Source organism: Nothoprocta perdicaria, unplaced genomic scaffold (assembly GCF_003342845.1).
Source record: "Nothoprocta perdicaria isolate Ctin4 unplaced genomic scaffold, notPer1 scaffold_196, whole genome shotgun sequence".
Classification (NCBI taxonomy): Eukaryota; Metazoa; Chordata; class Aves; order Tinamiformes; family Tinamidae; genus Nothoprocta; species Nothoprocta perdicaria.
In genome coordinates this window covers 815211-830669 of record NW_020455160.1, presented here as the reverse complement: position 1 = coordinate 830669, position 15459 = coordinate 815211, and the positions used below count along the sequence as shown (strand labels likewise).

The window sequence follows — 15459 nt, the reverse complement described above, 5'->3', positions numbered from 1 at the left end:
GGCTCTGCAGGGCGGACGGCTGCTGGAGCTGCCTCGGAGGAGGGCGCAGGGAGACCGCGGCGCCTGGCTGCACCGAGCTGCATCCTGGCCTCGGCACATGAGCCTTGCCCCTTTCCTTCCCTCTGATTTGCTCTTCCCAGGAATCCGTGCCTAAGTTCTTTTTTTCTTATCCTGGGGCTGTTTGCCTATCTAGTGCAACTGGGGCTTTCTCTTGCTTGTGTTTTTATTTATGCTGTTTTATGACTGCTAATAATAAAAGTGGAAAGATGCTGCTCTTAGCAGTGCTCTTTGGGGAGAGGTGGAAGAGCTCGTCTCTTTACAGAAGCCCCCGTTATAGCTGTGCAGCCGCCTGCGAGCCCAGGGCGGCCGTGCTTAAGGTTTGCTCTGTTTGCTGCGCGCAGGCATCTCGCGCCCGCGGTCGGACAGCGCGCCGCCCACGCCGGTCAACAGGCTGAGCATGCCGCAGAGCTCCGCCGTCAACACCACGCCGCCGCACAACCGCAGGCACCGCGCCGTCACCGTCAACAAGGCCACCATGAAAACCAGCACCGTAAGGGCTCCTGCTCCGCCCCGAAGCGCCTCCTTGGCTAGGGGAGGCAGCTCGCCCCGCTGCTCGTCGCTGACTTGTTCTTGTGTCCCCGCAGGTCAGCACTGCACATGCCTCCAAAGTGCAGCACCAGCCCTCCTCCACGTCGCCGCTCTCCAGCCCCAACCAGACCAGCTCCGAGCCGCGGCCGCTGCCGGCTCCGCGCAGGCCCAAGGTTAACAGCATCTTGAACCTATTTGGATCATGGTTATTTGATGCAGCATTTGTTCACTGTAAACTTCATAATGGAATAAATAGAGACAGCAGCATGACTGGTAAATATTGCTGAACAAATATCTGTAAATATTTTTTCCTTGTTTTACTGACATTTCCTACCTGCAAGATTAACATGTGCCTAATCCAAAAAAACCCTCTAATCTCAGCCCTGTCTTGTTTTAACCCCTCTCAGCTGCGTCAGCAGCTGTGGCCAGCCCAGCAAGTGTTTGGGACTTGAAAATTAAAAAATCTCTTTTACTACTAAACCCTCCCTTGATCTAACAAGTGTAGCAGTCCCAATTACGCTAGCAGAGAGAAGTGCAAGTGAAGAGAAAAACTTCCTAATTAAGAGTTAAACAGTGAAGAGTTAACTTCATAGCTTGAAGTATTTCTTTGAATAATAGCAGCTTTTTAAACAGATTCTTTAATGTTCAGAAGTTTTAACAGCAGTTCATAAACTACACAAAGCAGTGCTTCCCCTTGTTCTTCTAAAATGCTGTAAAAGCAAAAATCTTCAGCATCTCAAGCAAAGTTGTTGTCCTGCAGTGATGGCTGCTGTGCATTTCTGTGTGTGGTCTGGTACCCAAGTGGTCTCCAATCCTGAACTGCTGGGTTTAATTTTTTCTCACGTGCTTTGCTCGGTGTCAGAGGTTAGATGTCCTTAGACACAAGAGCAGAGGTAGAATCCTCTGCTCAGAGGCTCTTTAGCAATCTCCTTCCTTTGGTGATATATAAAAGGATGAGCCAACGTTACCAGTTGTCTCCTTTTTCTCCCATCCTTTATTTAATATGTCAAATGTCCATGAAATTTTCCCAAAAAATCTACAGCAAAAGCTCACTGACCTAAAGAGAAAAACAAAAAAGGAGGTTTGTTGCAAGGAGTGCAGGAGGTTAGGTAGGACTAAGGTAGGGCTTGATGGCAGCAGTTAAACTGAGTGGCTTCTGTGGTCGTTGTGTCGTGAATCCTGTTCTCCCCCTTGCATGGATGATAGTGGCCTTAGGCGTTAGGCTCTGGAGAAGGTAACCTGAGCTAGACAGCACGGGGTTTGGAAAGCGGTCGGAAGTTCTGGTGGCCGTGGAAAATCCCTTGACATGTGAATAGAGAGATAAATAATTGAATTTAGGAAGGAGTAAAGACTAATTTGAGAGTATATGCAGGTGAATATTCAGGTCATAATTTTTTTATTCATGTATAACTGCTTCTCAGATTGATCTGTTGGCTGTAATTTTGACTTAACTTGTATCTTGAGCAATTTTTAGGTGGTGCTCAACCTAGAAAGGAAATGGGTTAATATGTTGATCTTTTTTAGAAATACAGTATGACTTCTTAGCCATATTATTCCTTATATAACAAAATGCCAGCTGTGAACACAGGTATTGTGATTGCAACTTAGTCGTTCCAAACCCAAATTGACTTGCTGTAAGGGTTTTGGAGGCCTTTTGTTAGCCCGAACAATGTCATAACTCCTCCAACAGCAGTCAGAAAATTGTCTTATTGCTCTTCTAACAGAGGGATTCACCAACCGTTACTTCAGTTTTCCTGTTCCTAGAGACCCTAGCCAGTTATTTGATTAAATAGGATGGTGTCTGGAGTTTTGCAGCAAATGTTTATCCCCTGTCCTTTTCCACTAACAATGAATAAAACTGGCCCAATTCTCTTAGCCCTCCATGCTGTCCAGAGCCACCCATAATGAGGTTGGTCCTCACATGTCACCTGCTCTGCTGTGACCTAACAGCAGATGGAAAAGCTGATGAGCTCCAGTCAGTTTCTTGATTCCAGTTTTTGCACATCTTTAAAGAGTAATTCCTAGTGCACTGCTGTGGGTCTCAAGGAGAGTGTTATGGCTGTACTCAGGAAGGGTAACAAACATCCTCTTGACATAGCCCCTCTGGCAGGTGGGATCCTGCACGTTGTAGTCCAAGGACATGGCTCTTCTATTAGTGCTTGTCCAATTTAGGACTCCTTGGGCAAGACTTGCTGGTTTGCACAGAGTAGCTCCTCCAACAGAAAAGGAATTGGATCCATAGCAAATGCTTTTGGAAAGGATCTCGTCCTGGGTCCTTAAGCTGACTTGGTGCTAGTCGTGGTGCCTTTGAGGTCAGCTCAAGGGAGAGATGATGCTCCTTCAGGGAGAGCTTCTAGTTCTCCAGTAGATCTTCCTTAACTCATTGGCCTTGGTTCCTTTCTTTATTTGATACAGTTATAAATCTTTAGCCTTACAAAATGGGCTGAATTTGTCTTTGCTTTTGTTACCTTCAAACATTTGCACTTGATCTGCCTGGAGCATCAAGTCAATGAAAATTCTCTGCTCAGGGTACTGTCCTCTGAAAGACATCCTGCTGCAAAAGTCAGGAAGTCAGCCTGTTTTCCATCCTGTTCCTGCTTTTCCAGGATGCCACGAGTACCTTTTACCACTGATTAAAGTACTGTGCACAAACATGTTGTGTCAGGCTGGCAGAATGAGAGTGAACTGGACATATGGAAGGTGGACCCATACTGCCAAAGCGAGGTACTAAAATCCGTTTGTCTGACTGCCCGGCAGGCCTCAAGACCAGCTACTAAAGCTCTTCCTTGAGTGGAAGAATGTGACAAGACTTCTTAAGTCTCCATTTCTGTTGATTTTAAGCATCAGCATCTTGTAAAGCTGGGTTTATGTCTAAAAGGAGGAGTTTCTGTTCTGGCGCTCGGTGGAGCTTGGTGCTTCCAGGCAACCTGTGTGTCTCTGGGGCTGTGTTGGGGCTGGGCGAGCGCTGGGTGCTCACACTGCGCTCAGTGCTCCCTGGCACCTGAGCAGGGCACGTGGGAAACGTAACGGGATCTGCAGCTCGCGCCCGTCCGCCTGCCCTGCTCGCGTTACCCGCCCGGCAGACCCTGCGCAAAGAGGGCAGCGGAGAAGGAGCCCTGCTTGTCACAATCCCTACCCGTAGGAAAGGGACCTGCTGCTTTTTGTATGAGTTTTTTGCTTGTTGGTTGGTTATATATGTGCCTGTATATAGCAGCCCATCTCTTATCTTGCATAACTTGATGTGGTAGATGCTTTTGATACTAGCTGGATAGTCTTACCATTTGGCACTGCTGCTGAGAGCCTTTTGCATTAGCCTCAGGAAGTGCTGTTACCTTTTTTCTTTTTTAATGAATACTTCAGATAATATTTATGATATGTAAGTGGCTTTATTTATGATCTACAGGTCCAAGCACACTCTGTTTAACTTTTGACTCTGGGACTGCATTTGTATCAAGGATTTGGTTTTAAGAGTTTTAAGCCCTTCTGTTGTTCAGTTTGTTTCAGTGCCATGAAGTTAAGAATTCCTCCTTTCATAGCTTTCTGATATAATTTTTCTGCTTGTCATTGCCTGCTGATGAGATGACTGAGGACCGCTTTGTAGTGCCAGAGGAGGAGGTGAAACACCTTGATTGAGGATCCTACCTGATTGTGCAAGAGGCACCTCCTGCCCAGGAACACTGTGCTTTCTGGGCTGTTTTTTCTTATTCCTCTCTGTCACTTGACATCCCTGCCTTCTCCTGGGGGAGCTGGCAGCTCAGGGCCTAGACAGATGTCCAGGAAAAGTGTAGCCAGAAGGACTAGGGGAAGTGAATCTCCTCCTGTACTTGGCGCTGGTGAGGCCGCCCCTCGATTGCTGTGCCCAGTTTTGGGCCGCTCGCTACCAGAAGGACACAGAGGCTCTGGAGCGTGTCCGGAGAAGGGCAATGAAACTGGTGAAGGGGCTGGAGCAGAGACCTTGCGAGGAGCAGCAGGGGGGCCGGGTTATTCAGGCTGGAGAGCGGGAGGCTCCGGGGAGACCTTCTCACTCTGCACAACTACCTGAAGGGAGGTTGTAGGGAGGTGGAGGTCAATCTCTGCTCCAGAATAACTACCCTTAGGACAAGAGGAAGCAGCCTCAAGCTGCACCAGGGGAGGTTCAGGTTAGAAATGAGAAAGAATTTCTGCACAGAAAGAGTGGGGAAGCCTTGGGCCAGGCTGCCAGGGAAGCGGTGGAGTCGCTGTCCCTGGCAGTGCTCAAGAAGGCTGTAGCCAAGGCTCTCAGGCACATGGTTTAACAGACCTGGTGTCCAGGGGCTTAGCGTTTGACTCAAGGGTCTTGAAAGTCATTTCCAACTGTAATGATCCTATGATTCTGTGATTTCACCATGATTTCTAAACTGATATTCATGAGCTAAATGAGAGCTCATAAAAATGCCTCTATAGAATAGATGTAGTCTCCTGTTCTGCTTCAGAATTCAGTTCAGTTCTTTTAAAAGAACTCTGCTGATTCAAATCAAGGAGTGTCTCCCGTCTTAAAGGGAGCCCTTTGAGCGTTAGGGAGCAGACAGCAGTTGTTCAAAGGCAGATGTGAGGAATAGCAACCTGTTCTTCTTTCTCGCCTTGATTGGGAGCCTTTTGTCAAAGCCTTAATTCTTTTATATCCAACTCTTTTGCCTCCAAAAACAAAGTCAAGAAGAGTAAGAAAATGTACCTATTGGAGAAGAAACAAAAAGGCATCTTTTTGCAGGTTCTCGGATGAAAATGCCTGACACTTTTTCAGTTAAATAGGTGCTTCTTCAAAGGAGCCTTGAAACCCCGTTGGCCTCTTGATCGTGGCACGGGCTTCCCCGCTGTGTAGCCAGCAAGCACATGTATTTCCTCACTCCGAGGAGACTTTTGAGGTTGAGTGACAGACGACTTTATCATGGCAACTTGCAAGGTTCTTATCTACATCATGATGCTTCTCTCTAATCACAAGCTTTTTGCTTTCCATGTTCTTGAAGGACCAAAGCAGTATGGGTCCAATTTGAAATACAGCAAATTCCATTTAAACATAAGGAAAAAACTTCAGCGTAGTGAAGGGTGGTCAAACACTGGATCTCTTTGCAGATACTCCGAACCTGGTCAGATAGTGCCCTGAGCTGCTCTGGTTTTCCTTGCTTTGAGCAGGGACTCAAGCAGGGTCGGACTGGATAATCTCCAGAAGTCCGTTCTGGTCTCAGCTGTTTTGTGGCTGTAGTTGCTGTCCCTCTGCCCTTGCACAGCTTGGGATGGTCTGCAACATTTCACACCTTCAGTTGCTCTGTTTTCTATCTGCGGTGCTTTGGGAAGAGAGAGGCCACGGAATTATTTTTCTCCTGCACCAAGTACCGGGGGCTAGTTTGTGTACGCTGCGTGCTGATCACCTGCACCGCCTGGAAAGCGCTCTGCCTGTTTTCTCTTTGAGCCTTCTCCTTCACGATGGCCTTCTGGAGTTGTCTGGACTCCAGTGTGAAGCAGTGGCGAGTACTAATGCTCTTGTCCTTTGAGTGTCCTAAGCAGGGTTTCAGTTTCTGCACGGAGACCTTGGCGGAGGAGCTTTATAGCAGGCAGCTTCTGGACATTGTTCTGTGTTGTGATGGGAGAGGAAAAACGATCGGTTCTAAACCGAGTAGTTGGTTTTGAAAGGAATTAGACTTTTTTCTGCTGTGGTCTTTCGAGTTAGATGACTGCAGGTAACTTCCCCTTTGGAGAAATAGATGTTCCGTTAATCTGATGTCTGGTGTGTGATAGTCATTCAGCAAAGTGTGGCGTAAGCAGGTCCCCACGGTTGCCTCTTTGGGAGAAGTCCTTCGGAGAAATGCTCCGTGACGGCGTTGAGAAGTTATCCCTGATGATGGCAGCCCTGGGGCCTGTGAGCTTAGGCTTGCTGCCATGGTTGAGGAGTTTGGCCGTGTGCTGCATCCTGATGCTAATTGCTGCTCAAGAAATTCTAAGAATTAGGAGAAACTCATTAATTGCCAGCAGTTCAGGAAATGAACCCTGCCATCTGATGGCCTTGTTCTTCATACGTAAAGAAGCAAGTCACAAGCTTGACTGTTTTTTATTTTATAGTGGTTGTGTAGGAGTTTTGCTTAGGATGGGTTTGGGGATTACCCAGGCACTGCTGGTCAACATGGAAATCCTAGAGCGTAGTTTTACCCTCATTTTTTTCTAGCCCTTCTCTGTCCCTAGTATGATGTCCCAAAGAAAGTGTCCTGGGGTACAGGAACCTTCCATAATAAACCCTGACTAGGAAGGCCTGGAGTATTGCTCAGAGTCTTGGTTCTGAGGTCCCGATCTGACTCATCATGTTCAAAGAAACAGCTCTTACCAGGTAGGTCGTTTTCCCTCTAGGAAGCTGGAATCTTTCAACTTTTGCGTCCCTCAAGATTGTTCTGAGGATGTTGGCCTTTCTAGTAGAGTTCTGCTTTGTATTTCTGCTTTGGAAGGTTCTGGACCTTCCCGGGAGGTTAGGGTAGGCGAGCTGCTCTGTCCTGGGCTCTGCCCTGGCTTCGCAGCCCTTGTGCCAGTGGCAGATGTTGCCCGTGGCTCTGGAAGCAGGAGTGTGGGCCAGCAGGACGGTGTGGGTAAGTACCCTGCCCTTGGGGGCGTCCCGAGCCGCGGGCCCTGTGCGCAGGGCGACACGCAGGTCCCGGGGCTGGGAAGGGTTACCCGCCTCCCTGGAGGAACTCATGTGCTTTGAGATGCAGAGAGTGAAATCCTGCTCGTATTTTGTAACTTTCTTTGTTCATTGTTTTGCATGATATTTTCAAAACCATAATTTTGGACCTGAATGCCGATTTCCTATGTGTTTAACGAGCTTGCTATATCATAAAGCTTTTAATCTATTTTTAAAAATGCTAAAAGCTTCTTAACTTATATTACAGTTTCACCATCTTTAAAGTATTTTATAACTACTGCTGTCCTTTGATTTGTTTCCATTTTATTTCTATTATCTTGCAGCATCTTTTATCCAAATTCTTCTTTCTTATAAATCTTGTAAGTAGGAACTAGTAGCTTTTCCTTAATTGCGATCATACTTTTCTTTTCTCCATAATCCCATCTTTTATTTGTAAATTCATTCTCATTGTCTCTTGTAGCTTTTGCACTTTTACTTGAAAAAAAAAAAAAAAGATTTTTTTTGTGTGTGTTTTGAATGGGGAGGATTGTTGGCAAAAGCAAATTAATCTGCCTGAATCAGTCCCATCTTTTCTGTACTTTAGTCTGTGATCATGTCATGAATTTCAGGACTTTGCACTAACCCATGTTTTTTTTTTTTTTTTTTTTTTTTAACTTAAAGCTTATTTTACAAACCTAGTGTTTGTATGCATTGTGCATGTAGTGTTTTTTTCCCAACTACAGTATTTTGCTGGGTAGCTTATTTAGGACAAAAAAATGGCTCATGGGAAGACGCATAAAGATTTGTGCTTATATACTACTTATGCTCTGAAAATTTATGAAGTACCAGCAGTTACTCTGAGAATTTAAACGCAAAAATTAACTGAGAGAGCTTTTGAAAAAATACCTACCAAAAAAAGAGCAGTCATTGCAACTCAGATATCCAAACGCTCATGGGTCTTTGCATGACTGCGAGTGTGAATCTGATATTCCTGCTTTGAGGTAGAGGACAAGTTCTCTGGTTCTGGCAGATTCTGTTTGGAGCACGTTCACTCTTCTGGTTCTCATCCTGTAAAATTGCTGAGAGCCAGTAGTGGCACGTGAAGCTGTAGCTGCAAAAGGAACCTGCTCTTTGTGCCGCTTCTGGTAATCCAAGAGGGAGATTGCTCTCATCGCCCGAGGAAGCACAGCATCGCCCTTGGGGGGCAGCTGGCGAGAAATGATGCAGGTAGCGAAACGAGCAGCCTCTTGCGTGTTGTGCACGTGATACTGACATGGGAAGAGTTAGAAATCCTCCTAAAATGCCTAAATTTCATTAGTTTGGATTATTTACAGACCCGCTCTGCAGGAAGAGAGCCCAGATCTAGGGAAGCGGCGTGCCGCTGAGGTGCAGGATCTGCTGGTGCCAGGCAGTGCCCGCCTTGCCGGCACCATCCGGCACCATCCAGCTTTTACACTTTCTCTGGCAGTTGCACTGAGCTGTGAAGAGAGGAGGATCAAATCAGAAGAGGGACCTTCAGTAAATTTCTCCTTCTGATATAAGTCCTTAGAATTATTGGATTTCCCTTTTTTCCCTCAGGTGTTTTCTTTTTGCGCAGCAAAGTTGAATGAGAGCAGCTTGGTGTTCAGATTACCAAAAAAGAGATTAGCTGGCCAGCTTTGTAATTAAGCACTTGGAGGTGACAGGGGTAGGATCCAAAAGTTTTGGGGTATTTTAACGTGAGCAAGGAAAGTATTAATATTATTTCTATTTATGTATTTATTTATTAGGAGAAGAGAACTGGACAGTCTTGCACCCTTTCCGGGAAGGATAGGAAGAGAATACTAGAAATTAATGTGCTCTTTGCAACAGAAAGTTGGGATTTGCTTTAGAACTTCAAAGCTAGTTGTTGCCATCCGTGTAGGGAAAAAAAGGCTGGCTACCTCTCCTATAGCTTCTAAACAGAGGCACTGACTCGAACGCAGTGAACTAACAGCTTCATAACTGCTAAATTTGACGTGATCTTTGTGTCCAGGATCCCATGAGCCTGTTTTCCGTGCTGACAAACACCATGAAACGCTGTTTTTCCTTCTCTTCCCAGCTATAGCCACTCAAGCGAGCGTGGAGTTCCGCCGGAAAGGATCCCAAATGTCCACAGACACAGTGGCTTCCAACCCCATGTTCGATGCAAGTGAATTCCCAGACAACTACGAAGCGGGAAGGGCAGAGGCGTGTGGGACACTGTGTAGGATATTTTGTAGCAAGAAGACTGGGGAGGAAATATTGCCAGCTTACTTATCCCGGTACTAACCTCTCTTCCAGTTGCTTCAGTGGTGTGATTCTGTGGGGCAGAGGAATTTGCAGTGGCCCAGGCCTGTGTTGCCAGCTCTGAAAGCCGGGTTAGCTTTAAAGTGCTGCGGGTAGAGCCCCTTGTCTGAGCCTGGTGCCTGGTTGTCCCCTGGTTCCCCTGGGCCCTCTTTTCTGTGGGCTTTAAGCACCGCTCCAAGGGCAGTCCCAGAGGTTGCCTCTCAGCCGGACAACATGCTTCATTTTCTTGGCCTATGTTGGGTTTTTTTTTGGCCACTAAATACTGCTAACATGGAAAAAGATTGGAAGTGTGCAGACTCATCAACACTTAAGCTTTATTAGACTTCTTCCTGTTTTTATTGCCTTTTACCCCAAATCACTATGTTGTCATGCAGTAGCAAATCCCAGAGGCAGAGAATTGAATTTCCAAATCCTGACTCTTTCCTAGTCTCCTGCTTCGGTCACAGATAACCTCCAAATTGCTCAAAGCCATCTTCCTGTTTGGTTTGTGCGTGTTGCCTTACGGCATGCACAGGTAGCCTGTGTTTCTCTTACCTAAACAGTGAATTTCAGCGTTTTTGTAAGGCTTCCTCAAAATTATTAAGGAGTTATTAGTATTCAGTAAAAGGAAGTACAAAAAAAAAAAAATCCCAGCTTCTTTAGGACAATAGCCAGGTAAATTATAAAGTCGTTTAAAAAACAAAACAAACTTTGTTGTTGTCCTTATTATGTCAGTTGACATTTTTCCCTTGCCACCACCATTGCCCCGCTTTGCCAATTGACATTGCTCTGGTGGATGTGTTTGGTCTCGTTTTCCAGATCCTGGAGTCTGTGATGGAGGCTGTTTTCTCTAAATGACTTAACATTATTTCCTTGCGCGCTGGATTGAAGCGGAATCTCGTTTCCCCCTTCTCCGGGGATGGAGGGAGCGGGACCCGGGACGTCTGGGCTGTGTTTGCAGCAGCCTCTGCTCAGCTGGGGTCTTGCACCCAATAAAGATGTCTTGTTTTTCTCTAGCAAGCTAGTTGGATGTGAACGCTGTATTAGAACATTATTATACAGTATTTTAGAATGACTTAGAGGGATGCTCACATAAGTTTTTCCTAGCTCTGGTGTTTGAAACCTATTAAACTTTTTGAAACTCTGGTTTTTGGCTTTATAGGGAAAAGATGAAATAGTTGCTCTGTGTTATTCATGCGGGACGGTGATGCTTTTTATGTGCAAGTAATTTAATCTTATCTTTCTTTGTCAGATTTTACATGCTTTTAATTCAGGGCTTGCAGATCGCAGATTTCGTGTGCCACCCCGTTCTTGCCAGTGTTATCCTGAACTCCCCTCCTCTGTTCTGCTGTGACCTCAAAGGGATTGATGTCGTGGTTCCTTATTTCATTTCGGCTCTTGAAACTATTTTGCCTGACAGGTAAAATGCCATTTCCCTGTGGATCCCATCACGCTGCGGGGAGGTGTTGCTCACCTGGGTCGCTCCCAGGTAGTTTGCACTGGAGGACTTGTGTCCGCTGTGCCCCGTGCTGCGCAGGATCAGCAGGGCCCTTGGTTTCATGATGCCAGGAGAAACATTTCATTTGATTTAATGCAATTATGTTTAAAGCAGTAATAGTGTTCAAAAAAATAAGAGAAATATATATAAATTGTCGTCTGCATATTCATTGCTGGGAGGTAGTATTTGCAATAATAGAGAAAAGGAATAATTTAGCTTAAAAACATTTTAAGTTTACTTATTTCTAAGTATTTTTTTTAATCGGATATTCATTATCATCCGGGAATGCTGTAAATTGATGTAGAGATTTTACACATCAATAATTCAAAAGCAGAGTTTAGATAAGCAGCTTTTCACACCAAAGTGTGTAACTTTACCTTTTAAATTGTACACATTTCTGGAAATTTTGCTAAATAACGGAAGGTGCTTGAGAGTCCTCAGTGCAGGCCTTCTGCTCCATTTATCTGTTGGCACTGTGTTTTATTTTGAAGTTACTAATGAATTGCTATCTCTGGGTTTAGAGTTGAGTCACTGTTTGTTTATTTTGGGTTGGTTTAGTAAGTGGTAGAGTTTGCCAGTGACTACTGAAAAAAAAATATTTGCTAAGCGATTTGTGATCTATATAACAGGCACGTGAGCAAATCCCGTGGGTCTCTGATAACACCAGGGTGTTTTATGAGCAGTGACAAGCAGGCAGTGGCTTGTGGCTGAAACCTCCTGCTTGAAAGAAGCAGGAGGGAATAATTTCATTAGCTTGTTGCTTTTATGTCCAGTACAGAAATCAGGTGATGCAGGTGATGGCTCCTCATTCCTTACCTGTGCTAATCGTTGCAGAGCTGCTGTTGCAGGATGCGATTCAGAAATTTAGAAAGAAATAGCTACACTGTAGACTGTAAATTATTTAAGACCACTGAATTCCTGTATTTAATTTACAGTGAAATAATATTTTTCCAAATTCCTGTAAAAAAAAGTTGATTAACTTTCTGATGCTTTGATTTGCAGAGAACTCTCAAAGTTTAAAATCTATGTAAACCCCACAGAGTTAAGAAGAGCTTCTATTAATATCTTGCTGTCTTTGTTGCCTCTCCCTCATCATTTTGGAACAATAAAGTCTGAGGTAATAATCATATGAGTTTATTTCATGTGCTAACTTATTTATAAGCAGTAGTTTTTTTCCAGGGCACCCTTACCCCACAGTTAGTCCTCATGATCACTGAATAAGTCGGGACAGGATTGATCTTTGTCTGCTGTCAGAAGAAAGTAGAAGCACATTTATGTTGCTTTGTATGCTATGTATGCCTTTGAAGTCCAATTTCTTAAACTGAATAAGGAAGCCGGTGCCTTAGTGTGCTTAGTGTAAGTATGGGACTGAGCTCTGCCTGATGCTGAAACCAGTGTGTTTTTTCTTTTCTTCCTTCAGGTTGTCCTAGAAGGAAAGTTCAGCAATGATGACAGCTCTACATATGATAAGCCAGTAACCTTCCTTTCCTTGAAGCTGCGGCTCGTGAATATACTCATAGGAGCTTTGCAAACTGAAACAGATCCTAACAACACTCAAATGATACTAGGTTATTTCAACTTTCTTTTTATTCGTTGTGTCACAGAAGTGGGTCTTAACTAATCTTGGATGTAAGAATTCAGTCACGTGGGCAGTTAGTTATGTGTTGCTTTGCCAGGAGGTGAAATTCCCAGCAGGTCATCTTCTGTGCAGACCTTTTGTGTAAACCCCTTCACACTATGGGAACACATTTGAAAAGCTTCACACTTTCATTGCAGTAACATTTCTCTCCTCTTTACAAATGAGGAATAAAACTTGAAAAGCAGAGATCAATGTCAAGCACGTTCTAGCAGGAAAAATAAGTGATAGCTAAGAATGGAAATACAAAAATGGTTTTTAATATTGGAGAAAATTGATGACTAGTGGCTTACAGGGAGCACTTCAGTTTCTGGCATGATTGAATTTTGGAAAAAAAGTTAACAAGTTTTGTAACCATCGCTCCAGCATTGGCATCATACAGACAATATTTGTCTGGCACTGTGTGTGCTGTCAGACAAAAGCTTTGGGATAAAGCCTGGAGATGTTGCAGTGCTTTAGCAGCAAACTGTTCCTTGAGGTGATGAATGTACTAACGTTTAATGCTGGGAAGGTGGGTAGAAACTGAAATCTTGGAGAGTGCATTATCTGTTGTTAGGTGTATTTTTGGAGAAATGAAATATGTAGTTGCCTTACCCACCTTTTTATTTCGTATTAGTTTCCCCCTCTTTATGTAGAAGTACCTTTTTCCACATTATGATTTTTTTTCCTCAAAAAAAAAAAAAAAAAAAACCTTCTTCCTTTTGGTTGTTAAAAAAGAAAGACAAAATTGCAGTGAGGGGGCACCTGTGTGATCTGGGAGGCAGATGCAGTGTGTATCTGCTTAATAGGAGAGGGAAAGAAAGGGACACGAGCAATGAAGCGAAGGGAAACCAATGCAGCCTGCAGAGCTTCCTTCCCGTGACTGGGACAGTTCCTTTACTGCCAGAAGAATAATACGGAAAGGGTATAAAAAAATATCCTTTTAAATAATAATATGACAGGAGGGGAAGATGATTTGGAAGGAGGAGGTAGAGCCAGCTGTGGTGTCGAGCAGGGGACGCTTGCTGTTTCAGGGCAGTCCCCCAAGCAAGAGGTGCAGAGTGGCGATGGGTTCCACGCCCGGTCAGGTGTGTCCATGAGCTCCTCCGCCCGTGAGGCGTCCATCCCCAAGCAGGACGATGCTCTGCCCACGGCCCCCGTGGATGGGGATGAGCAGGACACGGCTCTTCTGCTGTGTCGCGTCCCGGTCCCTTTGCCCAGTGGGTCCTGCCTCATATCGTAGGAACGTGAAGTTCTGCATTTTGGCTAATTTTGGGTGCAGTGGCTTTCTGTTTGGGTAGGAAGAGTTTGGAGGTGAATGCAGTTTGTGTGTTCTTGTGAAGATACAGCTCTCTGTGGGAATGGATCACCCACCCATTCAGCTGGTCTTTGGGCAGTGCCAGGCAAGTGTGGCCTCTGCTGCTGGTGCTTTGTCTTGCAGTAGCTGAATGGGCTGGTGATTCCTCACTTCATCGTCCAGCAGGTTGCCAGAGGTTCGTTAAGAGCATCGCTAATTGCCCCTTGGCTCCTCCTGGCCTCCTAGGAGGGGGCACCTCCTTGCACCAGGTGCTGGCCACAGAGGTTAGCCCATAAATCCTTGAGCTGCTCTCAGAGGATGCAGACCTGCCTTAATTATATGACCATCTTAATTCCCAGTGGAATCCATAGAAGTCCCTATACGTAAATTGGAGTTTTGATTTGGAGATGAGAAGGATTCCAAACCCTATCCATAAAACAAAAATCGCACAGAAGTGAGGACTTTAAGACATCTGTGCTCAAAGTGCTCTTGCGGCAGCTGAAGGCAGAATCTCTTATCTCAGTTATCATCTGCACCACATGCCAAAACCTGAAGCAAATTGTGTGGTTTATAAAACTCTAGGCAGATGTCTCGTATGCAAAACCTGCAGTGCTTCTTGGTAAGCTTTAGCCGTGACTATCCTGCTGTTGTCCTGAAGGAGTTATCCTCTTGTGTCCGATTCTTCAGGTGCAATGTTAAATATTGTTCAAGATTCAGCCCTGTTAGAAGCCATTGGCTGTCAGATGGAAACGGTAAGATGTTTTTTGCTTATAAAGTTCTTACTGCTTCAGAAAGAAAACGTGTTGCCTGTTTTAGCTGCTGCTCTAAGATGTTCAGTCACTTACTTTAGATTTGATCTTTCTTATTTTTCCACTTTATTTTTGAGTTCTCTTGGAGAAATCTTACAATTGCTTAAAAGTGACTTTCAATTTGCAGAATGGTGGCGAAAATAACCTGTTTAAAAGCCACAGTCGTACTAACAGCGGCATCAGCACCGCGAGCGGGGGCAGCACGGAGCCCAGCACGCCGGACAGCGAGCGCCCGGCGCAAGCCCTGCTAAGGGATTATGGTAAGGAGCTGCCTGCGTCTCAAACTGCCACCACGAGCTCTCAGGTTGCCTCCAAACCTGTGCAGGTTTTGGCTGGTACGGCAGTGTCCCCAGGTGGGGAACCCCAGGGTTTAGTGCGGGATTGAACTCGTGTGTGCCATTAGATTGCTTCATTTTTAATCCTGCTAAGAGACGTTCCTGGTACTGTTTTTAAAAGCAAGAAAAGCCTCAAAGCTCCTGGGGAGGCATTAGCAAAGTGCTTGACATGGTCTGTCTTGGAGATGTTTGGTTTTTGTGAACAGCGCTGGGAGAAGCGTGAATTCCCTGCTGCTCCCGTTTGGGCAGCGTTCCGAAGGCTTGCCTGGCTTTGGTGGCTCCTTTTCCTGACTGGGTTTAGAAAGAATTTGGGCCAATTCCTTTCCCTCTTTCCTTTCCCTCTTTCCTTTCCCTCTTTCCTTTCCCTCTTTCCTTTCCCTCTTTCCTTTCCCTCTTTCCTTTCCCTCTTTCC

The 15459-nt window shown here is 45.2% G+C and overlaps 1 protein-coding gene across 3 annotated transcripts in view; it reads left to right on the top strand.

Moving 5' to 3' along the window:
• RALGAPB (Ral GTPase activating protein non-catalytic beta subunit) overlaps positions 1-15459 on the top strand; it is a 52107-nt gene that overhangs the window by 13058 nt on the left and 23590 nt on the right. For 2 of the 3 annotated variants that reach the window (XM_026037307.1, XM_026037305.1), the window contains exons 7-14: positions 402-550; positions 645-861; positions 9288-9489; positions 10746-10913; positions 11994-12108; positions 12412-12559; positions 14591-14655; positions 14840-14972. In XM_026037307.1, the coding sequence (XP_025893092.1) occupies positions 402-550; positions 645-861; positions 9288-9489; positions 10746-10913; positions 11994-12108; positions 12412-12559; positions 14591-14655; positions 14840-14972 (1197 nt within the window). The remainder of the gene's footprint in view (positions 1-401; positions 551-644; positions 862-9287; positions 9490-10745; positions 10914-11993; positions 12109-12411; positions 12560-14590; positions 14656-14839; positions 14973-15459) is intronic. The other variant, XM_026037306.1, reaches the window with a different exon arrangement.